Source organism: Rhea americana, unplaced genomic scaffold, assembly GCF_003343005.1.
Source record: "Rhea americana isolate MKP2758 unplaced genomic scaffold, rheAme1 scaffold_37, whole genome shotgun sequence".
NCBI classification, from domain to species: Eukaryota; Metazoa; Chordata; class Aves; order Rheiformes; family Rheidae; genus Rhea; species Rhea americana.
This window is the reverse complement of record NW_028186501.1, coordinates 2671166-2690897: the sequence shown is the minus strand read 5'-3', so window position 1 is coordinate 2690897 and position 19732 is coordinate 2671166. Positions and strand designations below refer to the sequence as shown.

Sequence of the window (19732 nt, the reverse complement as noted above, 5' to 3'; positions counted from 1 at the left end):
AAGAGCCATTTAGAATGCAGAAATATGCAGCAAAGAATTAACACTGTACATCTGACCTGTTCAAATTATAGAWAACAGGATTGCTTTAGCTAGACCCATTCAGGGAATGGGTCTGTACACTTTTCAGGTATATACCAGAAAACASCCACTATCATAGAAAATGACAAGCAACAATTAATGGCCTATGAAACTACAGCAAGCGAGTGTATTTAGACAGCACCATGCAATTAGCTCTTTTACGAAAATGTAGTAAATACTTAGTTATGCAAACAGCAGAGTAAATTACACACTCTTGAAACACATAGCAACATGATTCAGCTATTTTTAAGTGAGAACATAAATGAAGCCTTGAAGTGTGAAGCTAACTTTGACACCTGCATAACAATATCTCCAATAATCCATCCAGCTTCTCTTTAATTTATTGAGCTCTCCATGGCTGAACTGCAGATACTCACTGAATGTGACATGCTCCTTCGTTAGTCCCTTTTTCCTGCTGGGGTACAAGTTCACAGAGGGAACCTGAAGTACTTGACTCATTCTGTTTTGTTGATGCTGATGGGTTTTGGTGGTTTGGCCAGTTGATCTCATTGGTACTGGAGACATTTCTGAGGATTTTGCCCCTCTTCTCTCACTTAAATTCTTGGTCACTGTTACGGAAAAACAGTATATAAGTATCTTGTACTATGAATTACAGTATTATTACAATCATTCTAAGCACAATCATCCAGACAAAAACATTCAGATAAAACATTCAAGATGTCTTCTATTCCAAGCATTCCTATCTTGCAGCACTGAAGAGGCAGTTACACAAAGAGATACATAAAMACCCACTGTTAAGTGTTTTAAAGTGTTACAGAAGTACTTTATCCAAAGACAGAAATCACATGATTTATTTCCACCACAATTAAATTCCATACTTCGCACTGTTTGTACAAACATCTGAAGACGTAATAGTTTCTCTTTCAAAAATATGTAATGTCACACAAGGGAAAAGAAAAGCTTGTTTTGCAACTGGCAAAGCTTTCACTAGATGGCACAATTGACTTGCAACACAGGACACAATCTCTGCTTTAATTACAGAGCAATTAATAAACTGTTTGTGGAGTTAAGGCCATCTGACTTCTTAAATTACTGTCAAAATACTTGGATTGCAAAATACCTGCTGCTTGCTCTTTCTGCAAGCAAAGCCAGGAGAATCTTGCTACTGAGGTAAGGGATTAGGAATCTGCACCTCCTACTACTCTGAACATGAGCAAAARAAATTATCTACATAAAGAGCCTACAAAGCCATGTAACAAGCTTCCTGATTCAAAAGGTACTTTGTCAAATTTTGAATATCAGACTGTAGTCAAACCCACTGAGTGCAAAGGAGCCCCCAGTCTGAGTGGTTCTGTGCTCTAACTCCACCAGAGCAGAGACTGCAAAGAGGCTGCTGCTTCCCTTGCTCTAAGAGGGCTCCATCATTTCTGCCAGCTCAACGAGTCCACTGTGTTCTCAATTCAACTCAATTGATCAGCCAGATCAGTGACATGCACCACACTTCAGTCTTAAAAAAAAAAAAAAAAAAAAAAAAGGTATTTTAATACTATGCCACTCTACTATATTTATTTGTGTCCATTTGACCTTCAGTCATCTTTTTTACTGTTAAAAAAAAAGTACTTGATCGTACAAGGAGTACGATACACAAAAGGAGTTAACATCGGTGTATATTCCTGATTTTTACACCCAAATATCTATGGCTAGCATTGTACAAATAGTATTCATAATACAGACATATGATTTATTCAAAAGATTTGAAAAACTGCCTTATAACATCTGTTTCTCTCCTGGGCATAGTATGGCCATTTGTCATGTTTGCACATAAATCATCTACTAAGAAGTCATCTTYACATGCTTTAATTTGTTGTTTCTACAGGATAAAAAACACAAAAACAAAACAAAAACACCCAATGGTGCTACCTCTAAGTGGAAGCATTCCCTGCTATTACATCTCTGGCTGAACATGGCACAAGCAGAACACACGTAACTGTGCACACTCTGCACTGTCCCCTTCAGAGCTACCTGTGATTCCTCACATCCTCAGGCGCACAGTTGACGTGAACACAGATTAACATTTTTAAAAATGGAATCAAGTATGGCCGATTCCAGAAGTCCTATATCACTACTATTTAAAAAGAAAGTTAAAAATTTGCATTAAAAGCCACCTTGGGAAATAATAGGAATTTACAGTCTTCAATACTGAATAATGAAAAAGACTTAAAGTTTTATCTTCAAGTTGTCACCTCTTACTTGTACTTTTAACACATCTCCTTAATGGACCGAATGGTCTTTGAAAACAACRAAAACAACAACAAAAAATGTAGTATACTGTATCTGGACAACAGACAAACATGAGATGTTATTTTGCTAGCAAGATTATTACTTGTCCTCTTTTGAAACCGCCCTAAAAACTTTTCAAGCACTTGAGAATTTATTATGAAAAAATCACATGCAGTTACAATTGTTTAAGTAAGAATTTACTGAACTGTGCAAGACAAAAGACAGATCATGTAACAGTGTGTTTAGTTAGGCAGTTTAACAGAAGCTCAATATATGAAAAACTGTCCTGTTGCAGCCCTCAATTTTGGGCTGTCAAGCCATGTCAATCCTATCTGTCAGTACTGGCCTGACTTCCCCTTCTCAACAWTCTTCTTTTATTCTAAGCTGTAATCCATTGCACTTTCTGTATTGATTTTGTCTCTTTTCATTTTCTTGCTGTTCACATGGTAAACGTTACTTTTATCCTTCCTAATTCCGTACAAGGACAGCAGGGCAAGAATAGATCTAATGTTCTATTGAATTTCCTTCCAGTCGGATGAAAAGACACACAGTTTAAGAACTGAAGGTCAAATTTGAAAAAAAAAAATAAATAAATAAAATAAAAAGCTTCACTCCTAAATTTTGCGAGTTCAGTCAAGACAAGAGGATGAATGCTGGCTTGCTGAAACTGTTTTAGTTAGTCTGTTAGTACATGAAATGACAAACAAGCTGCTTACTTYGGTATTTTTTGTTGGAGAAGAGAAAGACCTTAAATATTGTCTCATAGAAAGGAACAAGATTTTTAAAAAGTGAGTGTAGATTATGTCACACTAACAGATCGCTGTACTCACGAGTGCTATATGCAGGCTCACACTGAAGTGACAGTATTTGGATCTTTTCTTCATCTGTTTCTACATTCAGGTTGGACAAGTACTGCTTCACCTTCCTTGCCATCTGGGCATCCTCATACAGTTTCTTGGCATTCAGAAGCGAGCTGCGTCGGGCACGTTTCTTGTGAGCGCCTCCCTGTACATCGAGCATGTTTGAGTTTGTACTGCCCTGGCTCAGAGACCTAYAAAAGAAGAGAGCAAATAAGTAAATTTTTGGTTCTCATCAGCGATGAGGAGCAAAAGTAGCATATGCTGAAGCAGATTAATACCAAAACTCTTCAGTTAGGGCTAGTACATGCTGATGCAAATGAGTTAAGAAGATGAACAGCATTAAAATAACATTTGTCTTAAAATGCCCTGGTAAAACTGATAGCAGCATTTTGAGTCTAGGAAGGAATTGCTCATGAAAGCGTGGAACTAGCAGGAATGAGGCACAATGCTACATAAACTCCCCCCCCACCATCTAGCTCTGCTAATGGATGTTAGTCTTGTTCTGCAAAACCCATACTACCTCTAGACTGCAACAGCAGACCAACTTGCTAACTTTGGGTCAGTCGGTTCAAGCAATTTGCTACCCACTGTATGTTTCAGGCTTACAGCAGAAGCTTCTTGCAGTTCAACTGACCACAGAAGTGAGTGACTAGTGTAATCCTCTTAGGATACTCAGCTTCTGATAATGCTTAAGTAAGAGAAAAACCTATGTTAAATATGCAAAGTACATTTTATTATGCACTTAATTCTTCTCCAATTAAGTAAACACATCTACAAAAGAGAAATTACTTGTGAAGTATCCTACAGGTCAGGGAGACAGTGATAACACACATATGCTCAGACTTGTAGACTTGCATCTATGAAAGAGCATGACCAACAATTGAATATTCCCACTTTACACTGCCAATTTTATCAACAACTGCACCAAAAATAGATAAATCAAATTGTTTAACTTCCACTAATTACTATCCATGATGGTCATTCTTATCCTCCCCTCATTTTAGTGCTCAGTTAGTGACCAAAGGACTGATCTTGATATAATTCAAATATATTCTTAATATATTCAAATATATTCTTAATATAATTCAAATATACCCATCACCTCTGCTTCTACTATCAAATTACTACAGATGCACTAGTCCTAATCATTTTTTTTTTTTGATAAATGAAGATCATGGCATATATTACAAGTAAACTTTAATGGAAAATTTCAGTAAAATTGTTTCAAGTTTTTGTAAATATACAAAGGAATAAATTTTAAAAAGATAAATTCTGCATAAAGATACTTATCAAGATCTTAGATGTGTTTACAGAATCGCAAGTGGCACAAACAACATCCAACAGAAGAATCCTAACAGCTAGGAGTCTAGGAGTCAGAATTAAAACTTACTGTTTTAGGAAGCTTAAGGAATTGAGCATATCGAGCTTAAAAACTAAGGAGTAGACAACAGCTACTAGCCACATTTACAAAGTTTAAGAAATTAAAGCAAATTCGGAGAAAAATATACACTTAAAAAGTGTGGCAGAACTGCACAGCTTAATTAAACAGAAAACTAACACTATTCTAGGCAAAGATCACACATGGCATGGTGGACTGTGTGCACTCCCCCAAACAAGGGGGCACTTGTGTCTACTATGGATAACAAAGCTAGTTTCTATTAYGTAAGGAAATAGGGTATATTACACTAAATTTATTTTTAGTGATAKAAAAGTTATACTTTTTACATACATGCCATTTCTTTTTAAATCTTGACTTATACTTAGTCAATTACTTTTTAAAATAGTTTTTCCTCATTCAACTGCTCCCAGTAATCCCTAAGGTTAGAAATGACTAGCCCCAGCACCGCCTTCCATCGTGCTTAAGGCCGTAGGAAGCGCTAGCCCTAGGGAAGGCGGCTCAGCAGGGTCCTGCGGACATCTCCAGGGAATCCGCAGCACGAGTGGCCAATCACRGACTATGCAACGCAGCCCATCAAGCTCTCAGCCCCCAAGGGCATGGCCATGTTGCAAAGTTAGCTCTACTGACCAGCATCCACATGTGTTCACTCCAGCTTGTCTAGCATAAACACTAACATCTGYCTCCCTAGGCATTTCTGCCCTCGCTGCTTGTGGGGATAAATGCGTTCTTCGGGCCAAGACGACTGGAGACTCCTTGCTGGTGAATCACTTTGCTGCACCAGACTTGCTCTGCCACTTGCAAGGCAATTGCAAAGCGCCGCAAAGTGCCTCCATTGCACTTCCAGGGCAGACACACTAGAGCAGGGCCGGCTTTGGACCACGTCTCCAAAAAACGCGTAACTTGAAAGTGCAAAGGCACGTGGGCTCAGGTACACAGGTGACAGTGTTTGGGCAAAAACACACATAGGAATACATTAAATGTATTCTGGCTATGTAAATGGCTAAACTGTCATCTAATCACTGTAATCTGAGAGCATCAGTTGGCACAAGATTATTAGCCAATCTTATTACTCATTTGCCATCGTTCTGATGTTAGTCCTTGCACAAAACTCCCTGGGAAATCAATGAGGATTTCAGTGTATGCATACTGACTTAAATTTTTCAGACACATTAAAAAGCAAATTATCTGTTTTCAGAGATAGTCTGTCTTTCAATATAACCATTTATCAGCTTATTTTATTATGGCAAAAGAGAAACAATTTATCTAACACACAAAAGCAACTCAATCTTCACAGCTGCAGTATGAAGTTGACTGTAAACCCCCTATTCCTCTTTTCCAAAAAAATACGTATTGCAGGGTTAATAAAATGCATGCTGTATTTCAGATGCATGCACTAATAAGGAGGATGCAGTATGTTAAGAGTTGCATAATCTTTATCTTAGTTGCATTCATCTCTACACTTACCCCAAACTTCTCCACCTCTTCTTCCTGTAAGCAAGAGCCATATACATTGAAGCATGTATTTGAACAGAAAAGCACAGGAAAAAAATAAAACAGTTGAGAGTCAGGAAGAAAGATGTAGACAGGAAAGAACAGAAAAGAAAAATTTTCTATACAGTAAAAATCTTCTCAAACAGTAACACAATGCCTTAATGGAATGCAAGGGCAGGACTTGCTACAATACTTCAATATGGAAGAACATCTATCAGTTTTTTATTTCATTTTTAAGTTTAAGCTATAAATTTAGAAGTCAAACTCTTTTTTAATTTTCTTGTTAATTATTTTSTATAAGTCAAATTTAACTTTGATGGAGTGAGTGAAAGCTTTTCAACTTATTCATATTGCAAAAMCCACAATTAACTTAATTTATTCTATGCATTAGGACCACAGTACATGTATGAGAAATCATCATCAGTATTCAAGTTTAAGATGTTGTTTTCTCTTGATTGCTTGCTGGAAAACAARCTGTTTGCTAAAAATACACTGAAAAACTGGATGCCCTATATTAATTGGTAATGAACTTGTTAGCAAGTCTCATGTTACCACTAAAATGTCTTTTCTTCTTCATTTTTAGTCTTCTTCAAAAAAGATTTTATTGGTAGTTCATCACAAACAAACTGATAGATCAAACACCAGAGATAATGAAAATGAATATAAATGATGTGAAAACATAGAATGATTTKCTTTTAATCTTTAGCACTATCTCTAATATTAGATGGCTAAGCATTTTATGTGAGCACATACACTTTAAATTGACGTGGTTTTTAAAATGTGTTTTGTAATTCTGAAAAACATACTAAAGGTAAGCTATTTACTTAGTATCAAATTCCTTTAATGATTTGAGCTCATTAGGTCTTAAAGYGCAAAGGGTATCAGGGAAATGTACTTATAGAAAGATTTCATCTGAAAATGCCACAATTTCTGAAAAGCAGTTAGAACTTATCAAATAATTAGTTTTATAATTTTACATTAAATAKGGAATTTTGCTAGGTCAAATACAACAGTGCGAAGGCTAATCTCCACTTTAAAAGGTGTCCTTTAAACAGTGTTTACAAGGGATCTGTTATTTGTGACTCAAAGTAGGGGCTCGGTAGTGATTCAGTACGGGACATCGTCTTGCGCCTCCGCATCTGAACGGCACGTTGAGGCCGCCGCAGGGCTCGTGCCCGGTTCGCCCCGGCCAGCTCCCGGGGCAGGGAGAGGAAGGCAGCACAACCCCGACCGGCAGGGATCTGGAGGGGGATACAACAGAGGGACCGATGCTCTTATTTCAGCCACTGGGAAGCAAGCAGATGCGGGAAATTATTTAGTGGCATTAAACGTAGTCTGGAGCACCAGAATAGGAGCAGTGGTACTTTCATTCTGCATTCTGCTAACACAGAGCCTCAAGAGAGTATACACGAGGGAAGACACCAAAAAGGCCACAGCCCTCCAGCCTGACCATACCACACTGTATGCAGGTGGACTGAGCTGTGCTGGTCACGAATAAAAAATAAATAAATTTTTTTTGGTGACTTTTTTTTCATGTTACCAGAGGTTGCTTTGAAAATAACATTTCAGATTTTACAAGGGGAATTAAGGTTTTTTTTTAAAACGTATGATTTTCCTCCAGCACTTACATCTCTCCTGAAACTCTACTGACACTAATATTTTATTTAGCAAAAATACGGGAGCCTATTTTTCTTTGATTTTTAAACCAACAAATTGGTTTAGTAGTCATTGAAAGCAACTCTTAGAAGCATTGACGGTATTTCCACAATTGGATGAAGATTTCAGTTCTCATGGTAAATGTTAATGGTAAGTTACACGATGAAATATTAATGTATTTATGCACACACAAGCTCAGGTCCCTACCCACTGTTAGGCAGCTTCGATCCTACCAGCTTTTTAAATTGCGCACCTTTGTCTGAACATCACGGCCGGATCCATGTTCGCCGAGGTCATCCTGACAACTTGGCGGATTTCTTTGGCGATCATTCTGAGTTTCTCAAAATTTACCAGGCCATCCACTTTTGAATCATTTCCTGTATAATTTAAACATGTACCAAAATGAAATAAGAAATACTCTCTCTCTCTATATATATATATATATTTTTATATATATATATATATATATATAATTTTTTTTTAATGAGTGATGTTACTAGCCTCCTACACTAAACACATGGACACGCTCCCCTCCCAAGACTGTTTTAATCGAAACATCACGAAAACACGAAACGGCATCAGGGCAAAATACAAATGCCAGTCAGGTCCATTCAAGCTACCTAGCTTTGCCTTTGCTAATCTAATTCTAATGTAGTACTTGTAGGAAGAAAAAGTAGTAAATGAACTATGCCCAAATTCATTATCATAGATGTTAAAATAAGATAAACATAGAACTGAAAACAACMACAGTCTTATTCTGAAGTTAGCTGAAATAGTTTTGAGACATCCTGACCAAGAATTTGGCATATTTAGAAAGCCATAATCTTAACCAACTGGGAGTAGAACTCTATGTAAAAGAAAAAAATGGATTTTTTTTTTTTAATGAAAATGCTGAAAGCAAGAGTAGGAGGTGTTGTATCATTGTAGCTCTCTGAAAGCCACAACATAGAGCTAAACCTAGAAACACTGCAGCTACAAATTTCTGTAATAGAAACACATTTAAAATAGTCTAATTTCTAGTCAGCACACTTACCAACTCCACCATACTAACCTCAGGAAAACTGAAGATTAAACACTGCTTATAAAGCATTAAAAATATGCACTTTTTTTTTATTTTTGTCTAGGATCAGTCTCTTCCATTATGCATTCAGAATTACATTTCACTTTACTCCTACAAAGGACATACCAAAAGCATCATACTGGTGGCAGCTTCCTTTTAGTCATTTGCTGGATCACTTAAGCAAGGGCTTAAATACACTCAATGCTTAGTTTATTTTTCCTCTATGTTTGACATTACCTTCGTGTAGAAATGTAATATCCTTCTTGACAACGGGAAAGAGTGGAATAATTGGAGGCTGCATGCTCTGACTGCTAAGGATGTTGCGGTATTTTGCCATATTTCTAGATGGATCAAAAAGATCTTGAAGGTCTCTAAGGTGTTTTTCATACTTGCTTGGTAACTTCTCCCAAGTACCTCTGAGACGTGCTACTGGTGCTAGATTTAACCCACTGCAAAACATATTTTATTATTAGCTGTTAAAGGGATCACTACATTTCATAAAGAAGTAAAAAGTTTTCTGTTTCAAGAACTAAAAATATTTTTCACAAGGTTAACTGTAAAGCRGGGTAAATGCCTGGTTGCAAAGCAAGCTCATCACAATAAACCACTGCTGTTCCCTCTCACGAAGGAGCGAAAATAAGAAACTTAAAGAACACGACTGTTTCCTATTCACAGTGTASAGAAGGTAAGTCAGCCTGCCAATGCAATCTACCTGCAGCATAGTACAGATGCCCATCTAACCTAAGTCCTGTAAAAATCTATACCATGGTAGGGACAAAAAGGGTGAAAAATTTATGAGCTGATTATACAGTTATAGTAGCAATTGAGAACACTACACAAATCACCTCTTYTCCTGCTAGCCATTAAAGACGAGGCAGTCACACAAACCACTGTAACAACGCTGAACCTCTTCTGAGGTCGTGGGAGGAAAAGAACACAATGAAAATGCAGCTCTTCTACATCTGGTGTGTTGAAAAGCCTGGTAACTCCCTTAAAACTATCCAGCGCCATCAGTAATTTGTTCAGAAAACACTTTCTTTCCGTTCAGTTTAACGGAATTGCTTTTGACACCATAAGTCAGATCTGACAAGTGGAAAGTACYTTACCTTATAACTGCAAACATGGAATTGAAATTCTTGCATTCTCGACAGTGGAGGGCAATTTTAATGAAATGCTTAATAATCTTCATTCTTTTGAGTTGGTTGGGCTCTGCTAAAATTTCCATGGCAACCCAGAACGTCTCTTGATTTATGACATCCTCAAACTGTTTTAGGCGAGCGTTTCCTGTTTTGGAGTCCAGCTTGTAAAGGTCATCAATGTATTCTGTAGGCTCAATATTACGAAATAATTCAAAGTCTCTCATAGAAAGCTGCGTGGCAACCTCAATGGTGCTAAGCTGCAGAAGGGAGATTTGGCTTTCTCTCAGTAACTCTTGAGCATCCTCATCGGAGCATAGTGTCTCCGTCTCCATATTGTTTTTCAGGTAATACCTAAAGAACAATTGAAGTATAACAAAACATTAGAGATGGTCTTCTGAGGGTCTGTGAGCAAAGAGATGCTGAACTGCCCCAATCAGCTTAGTCGCTGCTGACACCATAGAAGTGCACACACAAGAGTACTTCTGGGTGACAGAGGACAACCCGGAGCGAGAGGCAATGACAGAGGAAAGAATGGACAGCATAACCTTGTACTTCAGCACAAGATGTTGTTGTTATCTAAGTAAGATCTAGCTCTCCAGAATTCAAAGTCATTTTGATCTTTTATACCTCTCTGCTAGTATTATTYCTATGTAGTACTTGGTAACAGGCAGTAGCTTTCACCTTCAGAAAAAGGTCAGTTACTTTTCTATTTGTAAATTCAGTAGTGAAATAACATTTAAAGCACACATTAGCTCTGAGAAATTTGAAATCTGTTATTAATGTATTTCTCCATTTCTTACATAAATTTAGCATAGCATATTAATATATACATGAAGTACACAATATTCAGGAAATGAAAAGGTATCTGGAAAATTCATTTTCATGGTCTAAAGCAGATAACTTAAATGCAGCAAAGTCTATTCCTCATAAATTCTCTTTGTTGCCTAGAAAAGAGGACTAAAGAATTTTTTTTACTTAATAAACCTTCTTCCAGTATGGATCAGGTCATCAGATAAAAAGGAAGCACTTAAATTTTCAGAAAACATTCATAATAGCTCACACAAAAATAGAAGAATTTATCTCAGGTTAGTATCAGTTCACTGCAGTATTATATCATAGAGAAAGATACTACTTGTATCCTTTAACCACAAAGTACATATGGAAACTGTCAAAAAAAGAAAACAATGTCAAAAAAAGAAAAAAATGTTTTCCTTTCAAGAACAAGCTACTATATACATTATCCTGATTGGCTAAATTTAGTTGTCATCAAGTGAGCTGGGGTAGGTTTGGAGAGTTTTTTTGTTTGKTTGGTTGGTTTTAAGAGTAGAAGGGGAACATGAAAGAGCAAAAAAGAGAAAAGAAGAGGGAGAAATAAAATACTAGCATTTATTTGCCTATTCTTCTAACAGAGAGCTGTCCTAGCACCTCCTCTCTGGAGCAATGTGTAACCCCATAACTCTTAGCAAACGCACCTTTAAGGAAACTCCCGTTTGTGCATCCAGAGAGGAAAGCAGTTATTTATGAACCTTCCACAAACACACTGTAAGAATCACTGTGTTCTGGAAAGACTCTTGCTAACTCTTGACCCAATACATGGCTGTTTTCAGAACTACTGGCATTTAGGAGAGAGGTAGGTGTTACTCCTGTCCCTCCAGACTTCGAAGTAGAAGGAAACCTTTTCTCCAGCATTGATAGATGTCACTGAAATTCAGTGTGATTACAGGTGCACAGCTTGGAAACCACACATGCAGAGAGCAAGAAATGCCTTGCTCGCACCCTCTGGCAGAAATCCTCTCTCATACACCCCAACAGAACCTGGTATTTACATACTAACTGCAAACACTGCTCTTGGTCACAAAAGCAGCCACAGGAGCTGTTTCCAATGAACACAAAGAATAGATAAACTTCTATAATGATAACCTAAAAAAAATTAAGGTTACTCATTTGCACATAACCAGGATCAGTAATTCTGTTATGTTTTATAAGCAAATTATGTCTTTAGCCGTCCTCTGTAATGCAGAAGTAAATCTAGGCATTTTGCTCCTATTTTAATTTAAAAGCACTCACTCCTCAATGTTCCTTTCATATGTTTCAATCCTAAAAGGCAAAGTCAAATAAACACAAACTAAAATTAAAATAAGGGTGCATTTACCGTCCATTGAGTTGAATCCTGTCCGCCAGTTTTGAGAACTGATCCGGAAGCCTCCTTTGCTTTATGACCCCCTCCGGGCTGACGGACACTTCACAGAGCGAGTAGGTGTCCGSGGCTCCCGTCAGGTTGAACTCATGCACAGCGTGGCTCACAACTTCTTTGGCTGTAGTGTCTTTGCTGATGATAATGTAACAGCTCTGTTGGTCTGCTTTGAAAACTCTGATTACTTGATCTGGAATATCTAAAAACAACAGAAAAACGTCTTTAAAGTTACTTTTCCCTTGACAAGACAAAAGGTCACTTACTGCACTATTTGATAGAAAACAAACAAAAAACCCCAGCAAGGAAGAAAAAACACGCTGGATGTGATAAACACCTATTAATATTAATTAAAATATCCAGTCTTTTCCCTCMGCTGTGAATTAAAAGAGGATTTCTCTTCTCTCTGCCTTTCCACAAGGGAATTAATCTGCATATTAYGTCGTGGCCATGAGCGAGGCCCAAGGCCCCCGTACGCCTGCGGTACCATCACAGTACTATTTTGTGCACGGTCCTTCTCAGTGCGAGAAGCACGACTCCCTTCCGGCTGCTGGGGAGAGCCGGGGCGGGCAGGGGCGAGGGGCCCCTTCCTCCGGGGCCTCGCCTGCACCCGATACCGCCTGCAAATCCTGCCTGCAAATCCTGCCTGCAAATCCTGCCTGCAAATCCTGCCTGCAAATCCTGCCACTCGCTTCGTCAACCTGAAGGAACGGAGCTGCTGCCAGCACGCAACTCTTGGGCTACTGTCCTCACTTAGAACACGTTTGATGCTTTAAAAACATGTTTTAACTCAGACAACAGCTTCATCTGAAGCAGATTAGAGCAGGTAATAAATTCTCATGCATCAAACATTTAATTTACAGCTTGATGCTTGCTGATAATTCACTCTGTTACTATTATAAAATGCTTGATTTTTAAAGTAAAGCTGACTAGGAAAAAAAAGGGTCAAAAGCGCCCTGTTAATTAAAATTCAAGGGAGCACAAGGGAGGGTTTTTCGTTTGCTCGTTTCCCTCCCGCCAGCTCTGAAGACCAAGCCTCAGCAGGCTTGGGAAGAACTCACGGAGGAACAACGCTGAGGGACAGCGACCTCAGGGCTACTCTTCCTTGCAGCAGCACTCGAGTGTGTTTTGGGGGGGGTAACAGGAACTTTGGGGCAAAAAGACTGCAGGTCATTTATGATCCCATGCCAAAAGTTTCACTCTGCTGGGTGGGGGGGGGGAAAGCAGCCTCACTCACAGCAGGCATAAGAAAGATCATAACCGGGAGGAAAGGCAGTGCTATGAAAACAGCAGTCAAAAAAAGTTCTGATCAAAAACTAGTCCTACTAACTGCTTCATTACCAGGACCGCAACGTTGCCAGTAGGGTCATATTAATCAGTGGTCACCAGACAAATCTGAAGTGCTCTACATGTACACAAGTGAGGACGGTAAGGAGTAATGTGTATCATGCACTCATTTCGGAGTGAAGTCGTGACGATGATGCTTTGAATATTTTGGGAAATGACAAAAAAAAATGACATGTACTGACAAAAATCGAATCAACACATGAGCCAAACTACAACTCTGGCATGGTCATGAAGCCTTACAACYTGTGCTGAAGATCTGACTGAAGAAATCAGATCCTAATACCATAACAATATTAACACACCTAAAAATCAGAATACATTCAAGATTTAACACCAAAATTGAAATGTAATTTTGAAAAAAATCACTTTGCAAMCAAAACTTAGTGCAACTTACGAGTGACAGATGATAGAAACATATTACAAGCATGTCTGCATTTGTCTTTCTCTTTTAAGCAAGTAAATATTAAAAATTACTTTCCTACTCATGACTCTGTGTGGCTACAACACAAAGATGGACATCTCAAGTTAGCATGCACGAAATTTTAGTTATGCAGAGTTCAACAGAACAACAACAACAACTAAATCGTAACTATACTATCATCTAAAACCTCAGTTTCTATAAAACAGATAYAAGAGACTTCACTCCTTTACAGCAAGGTCACTCACGGAGTAGTGAAGTAACCTGCTGAAGGAAATTCAGTATGTCAGGGGCAGGAGGGAGAATAAAGCGTCGGTCTTCCAAACCTCAGCGCAGCACTCTGCTGTGAGATTACAACAGCCACAAAGAAAGCCTACAGATTCGTTTCATTAAGGGAAGTTTACAGGACACTCACTTTCTAATGCCCTAACAGTAATACCTGTACCAATACAACGTATGAAAACATGTTAAGTTTAACAGRCAAGCCATGCAATATTAAAGTCTTGAGGATGTTATACATCAAGATACTTACAGTAAAACCCAACAGCTGCAGGCAGAAAAGAGAAAAACTGTGTCAACACCAAATCAAGATTTAGATTTTTTTTTTTTTTTAAAAAAAAAAAACTTATCAAGAAGTAATACAGTGTCACATCAAAGTTTTTTTTTCCCTCCCTAAAATAACTGCACATTTGTTAAAGCAAGCTTAACAGAGCAGAGGTAAGACTAATTATCCACAGCTCATAATTATGCAGTTACCTGCACAAATATTCAGGGAAGATTCTTAGAGAACATATGTGTAGCTCTCTCATGCAGATAACAAGGAAAATGTATTTGCAGTAAAAAGGGAACTTATTTGCCATGAATATTTATGCACAAAACAGGATATATTTGTGCACATCCTTTTTCAGGGGGAAATATGAAAGTTTACATAAAGATAAGTCTTAGCCACAAGGCAGTTTACAGAATATATAATTATGCCTAGAACTTGGAATAGAGCAACATGATTCTGACTTGACATGTTTACATATAGCTGCATATAACAACAAATACCTCCTGCAGCCACTCCATTATTTTTTCCCCAGTGTTTTTTCCCACAGTAGCAAAAATGGCAGCAACAGACCATAAACCTCAAAACAGCTTTTATTTTTTCAGAAATATAATTGAACAAAATGTCTGCAATAAAGGAGGCATTAATCTTGTTACCTTGGTAGCAATAGTAGTCCTATGCTACCCACAATGCTACTTGAAATATATACTCAAAGAAGATAGGTGGACAGGTCAAGTCATCAGGAGTACTGGCATCAGGAAGAGGTGATACAATGAGAAAGGTGCAGATACRGYCAACCCGCTTCCGCTGGAGCTCTGGTAAATTCCAGTATATAAAAAGACACTTTTGGTGGCAAGATTGCTTCTTCTTACAAAGAAGCRTAAGTCTCACATTATAGAAAAAGAGGCTAAAATAGTAGGCAGAAGAGTTTGGASAGTTTATGCTTTCAGTGAATCTCCAGTTTATACCCATTAGGGTCACAAGATAAACAGGTAACTGCATTGAGCGTGTTTGCAGCCGGTAAAAGATRCAATTTTCCTCCTGAATTAGTTGCCTTAGTCATCATTTGAATCAAGTTAATGCTGCTGTTTTACCTGAAGGATTAGAGAAATCCAGAATGCTAGTCGTAGGCTGCAACAGGTCAGGGCTGCTAGACGAGAGGGTCCCAGGAATAGGCATGATCGCCAGGCTGTGCCTGCACTGCCGCGTTCCAACGATGCTATCGTCCTGCGACTGGCTCACGCTACCGTCACTGCAAAACAGGTTTGCTTCTGTTATAAGGAACCTGATGCACATATTCATCTCAAGTTTCACTCAACTTGTGTTTTAATTACACGTTGCAGACCAACTTTCAGAAAATGCACAGAGAAAAGCACATTTGAAAAAGTGTTCACTGGTAGGRAAAATATATTTTGGTCTTTTTCTACAGTTATGGTAGGATGTGCTGCATTAAAAAAAAAACAAAAAAAAAACACACAAGCAATGTGCATATAACAACTGAAGATACTAAGCAGCAATATAACAGTTTAACAGGAAAAACACTACTGTTTTACCAAAAGAGTCTGACACACCTAAACAGTTTTGGAGGCAAGATGCTGAACCGTGTCTTGTCTAAAATTTTCCTGATTCTGTTTCTCCCACCAGATACAGTGTTTGCTTTGATTTTCTTGTTCCCTTTTTCACGTGGAAACATCTGCTCCACATCTCCAGGCATATCTGGGATGGAATAACGGTTGTTTTTCTTTTCAGCAATTTTGGGAATATGTGGAATTCCATTCTTTTCTTGTCCTATCCTGCAAAGCAGCTCTTTGAACACTGTAAGAGACAATAGAAACATTGTGATTTCCCACCACATCGTGAAAACTTCACACTGTATCTTCCTCCTCAACTCTTTTGCTTCCCACATATCGCCAAAAAAAAAAAAAAAAGCCAAAAAGTTACAAACTAGGCAGTGCGCTGTGCTTTAATTTTGATTCTATAGGTGGGAGTCATTTCCATCTAAGGGTTTTGCTGTTAGGTTCAATGGCAGAAAGAGAAGCCCTACACATTTAATGAAAACAAACATTCTGCACAGCTTGGCTCACCCAGCTACTTTTGAAATTAATAAATTTTACAGCAAATTTAATAAGGCTAAACCACCGTTCACTAAAGGCAGCCAATGTTACATTCATATCAATCAGCACAATGTATTTATTGATTGGGTTTCTTTGTTTTGTTTTTTAATCTTTTAGGTAATGGAATGCAAATGCTTCCTCAAGAATAACTGCAAAAGGGAYTGATATTTTCTGCAACCACCTTTCTTTGCTTTTAGCAATACTACTGAAGCAGTATCAAATCTTCTGTTGCATTTACCAATCTGTGCTAGTCTATTACTGACATTTCCAGAAGGTCTCATTCCACAGAAAAAGTAATATTTACATCAAGTTTTTTTTCTACATATAAATGGTAAAAACATATTGTTCAAATTGATATATCAAGTCATGAAAATCCTGTTTTTTTTTTTTAATACATCTTTGAGGTCACTCAAATCAGAAATGCAGTATTTTCTGTTGAAAACAAATAGTGATGATAGGAAAATAGAGTTGTACAGAGCTGATTTTTCAAATTGTCCCTACAAACACAGCRACCTGTGCTTTCTGTATAGAAATTTCCAGTCAAATTGTGCATTTCCACTATGTTACAAAATTTAAACTACAAGCCTTCACAGCATAAATTCAAATATAACAACTGGGATTGTTCATTGTCAGCATCAGATACTTAGCACTCAGTGAAAAAGAGGTAATAGTAAATATCATTGTTGGAAAAAAACAAGAGTGAAGTCATTAAAATACATCACAGAAATCACTTTGATATTATAACAATGAACAGGAAGAAAAGAGCTCACAATCCACTYATAAATGTACATTGCTTACATTTATTAAGCAAGATGAGCAAACTACCACTGTCTCAGTTATAGTTATGATTTATGCTATTTCATGTTAGTCTAGATCACTATTACCACTTTTGTTTTAAACTTATTTGAAATCATGATATTAGGTTGTGATAATAAACAACTGCTGAGATCTTGAAATATCTTCTATTTGCCTAGCAATAAGCAGAAAACTGTAATTAAACAAAGAAGTTACATAGTAAGGTAACTGGAGGAACATTAAGACACAAGACCATCAGAGGGTCTCAAATATAACTATAAAGAAAGGATCTGTCTTGTACACACAGCCTTGTTCTTTCTGCAGCTATGGTTATTTTCTTGCCTGAACAGGATTATAGAAAAAGAGCAGATGGTTTGACTGAGATTTTAGAGAGGTATTTATGTGTTTATATTCGCATCGACAATTAAAAGCCAACATTTATATATCATACTGCTTTTTATATCCCATTTTCTATTTTAGACTTAAAGGCGATTTATCCTATCATTCTCACAGCCATTATAAAAAGTTTTACGAAAGCCAGATTTTACATTTTTGCTGTTTCTTGGCAAAATATTTTGGCCCAGATCCCTTGGCTCCGTTTCAGCTGTATCACATGAAGGGACACTAAAGCCGCTTAAACAGTCATTTGAGGATTTCTCAGGGAGTAAAGAGCTGGTTATGCTGGCTTTGTGCCACCCACTGTGCAGTCCTTGGCACATAAGAATATATCCAAGCACACAGAGGGACAACTAGAGGACTCCTGTGCAATTTTGCACTCCTAGAGCAAGTTGAAAGATGGATGGTATCCTAACGTAGTTCTAAGGTTATAAAGACTGGAATCTTTCTTTTACTTCACACACACACAAAGTCTACTCACCAAAAATGTTTGTTTTTACAGTAATGGAGAGATGTGTATTGTTCCTTAAGATTTCCAGAGCTTTTACAAACGTAATGTTCTCAAAATTCTGTCCATTTACTTCCATTATCTTTTAAAGAAAATTAAAAATCRAACTATTAGGAGTTACTATCATAGAGTTACAAAACCAAATGTGATGATACAGATACAGTAAGAACATTTCCAGAAATTATATCATCTTTATAAGACCTGTAGCATGAAAACATTCCTTGCAAAAAAAATATTTTGATCACTTCCAAGAGATCACAAATAAGCAAAGTACTGCATTTCTACATGCCAAATGTTTTTACCAAATTTATCTTCTGTGATAGCTTGACACTCTTGTAATTAGGAATTGCACCTTAATCAGAAATGGTGCATCAGGAGCTGTAGAACTGATACTAGAATCCAAGGCCAGATCTGCAGGTGGTGTGAAGTGTCACTGCTTCACCAGCATCACACTGATGATTTACATTTGATGAGAATCAGAGCCTCTATTAAGCAAAATACAAAGCAGTTCAATGGCTTCTACTTACCACATCTCATTTAAGAAAGTTTCCTAAATTAAGCACAGTTTGGTTTCTTTTCCCATTCTATTGTTTGAACTGTTGAAATATTTTGAAATATTTTGAAATATTTATATATAGAGAAGAGAATAGTTAATATGTATTTTATTTTGAATACTTTTGTTCAGCCTTAAATTTACATATTAGTCACATGTTTACTGCTAAGTAAACAGTCTAATCTTTTTGTTGGAAACACCAYRGTTGGTAAGCTAGAATATGTATTTTTTTAATTAAGAGATTAGTATTTTATTTTCTTTTTTCTTTTTACCTGATCACCACGCTTCAGTCCAGCTTCTGCTGCTTTACTGCCCATTTCTACAGTCTCTACAAAAATACCAAAACCTTTGTCACTTCCTCCAAGGAGGCTGAAGAAGAGCGGCGAGTCTCTAGAAGGTTTTTGCAGGGTAATTTGTCTCCATTTTGCCTTGGCAGCACAAGCAATATTCAGCAATCTGAGATGTCCTTTCATTTTCTGTAACCCAGAAGACACACAAAAGGAATGTAATGTTCCTTTTACTAGAAATGGAAAAAACAAGTTGGGAGGGAAAAAAGTGACAGAGAAAGAACTTATGATCCCAAGTATCCAAATCTTACTAAATAAGCCTCRTCCTCTTCTGCAGTAATACCAAGACACATAAATGAGCACCTTGTGTCATTTTATGTGGGCTTTGTATCTAAATGTGTATTTAAGAATAAACATATCCATGTTAAAAGTCACCTCTAGACAGCTTTCTTACAGACCACAATGCTTTAGCTACTTGTAACACAAGGAAACAAAAATGCTTAGCATTAGAAAGCATGATAGTCATTCTTTATTGGTCTTACCGTATTTTCTAAGTTTTTTTCAAATTCTTCCAGAAATCGAGTCATAGCAGGATCTCCTTCAAAATCATTAAAATGGTTGTTCACCCACAGCAAGACGACTCTGGTAACCT

The 19732-nt window shown here is 37.4% G+C and overlaps 1 protein-coding gene across 1 annotated transcript in view; it reads right to left on the bottom strand.

Moving 5' to 3' along the window:
* The window catches only part of RAPGEF6 (Rap guanine nucleotide exchange factor 6), a 101863-nt gene that overhangs the window by 18103 nt on the left and 64028 nt on the right, over nt 1-19732 (bottom strand). The window contains exons 12-23 of the mRNA XM_085312769.1: nt 19623-19730; nt 19066-19269; nt 18214-18322; nt 15999-16242; nt 15522-15679; nt 12077-12317; nt 9892-10275; nt 9023-9234; nt 7979-8102; nt 6043-6066; nt 3150-3370; nt 456-647 (exon numbers count right to left, since the gene is read on the bottom strand). Coding sequence (XP_085168895.1) covers nt 456-647; nt 3150-3370; nt 6043-6066; nt 7979-8102; nt 9023-9234; nt 9892-10275; nt 12077-12317; nt 15522-15679; nt 15999-16242; nt 18214-18322; nt 19066-19269; nt 19623-19730 — 2221 coding nt within the window. The remainder of the gene's footprint in view (nt 1-455; nt 648-3149; nt 3371-6042; nt 6067-7978; nt 8103-9022; nt 9235-9891; nt 10276-12076; nt 12318-15521; nt 15680-15998; nt 16243-18213; nt 18323-19065; nt 19270-19622; nt 19731-19732) is intronic.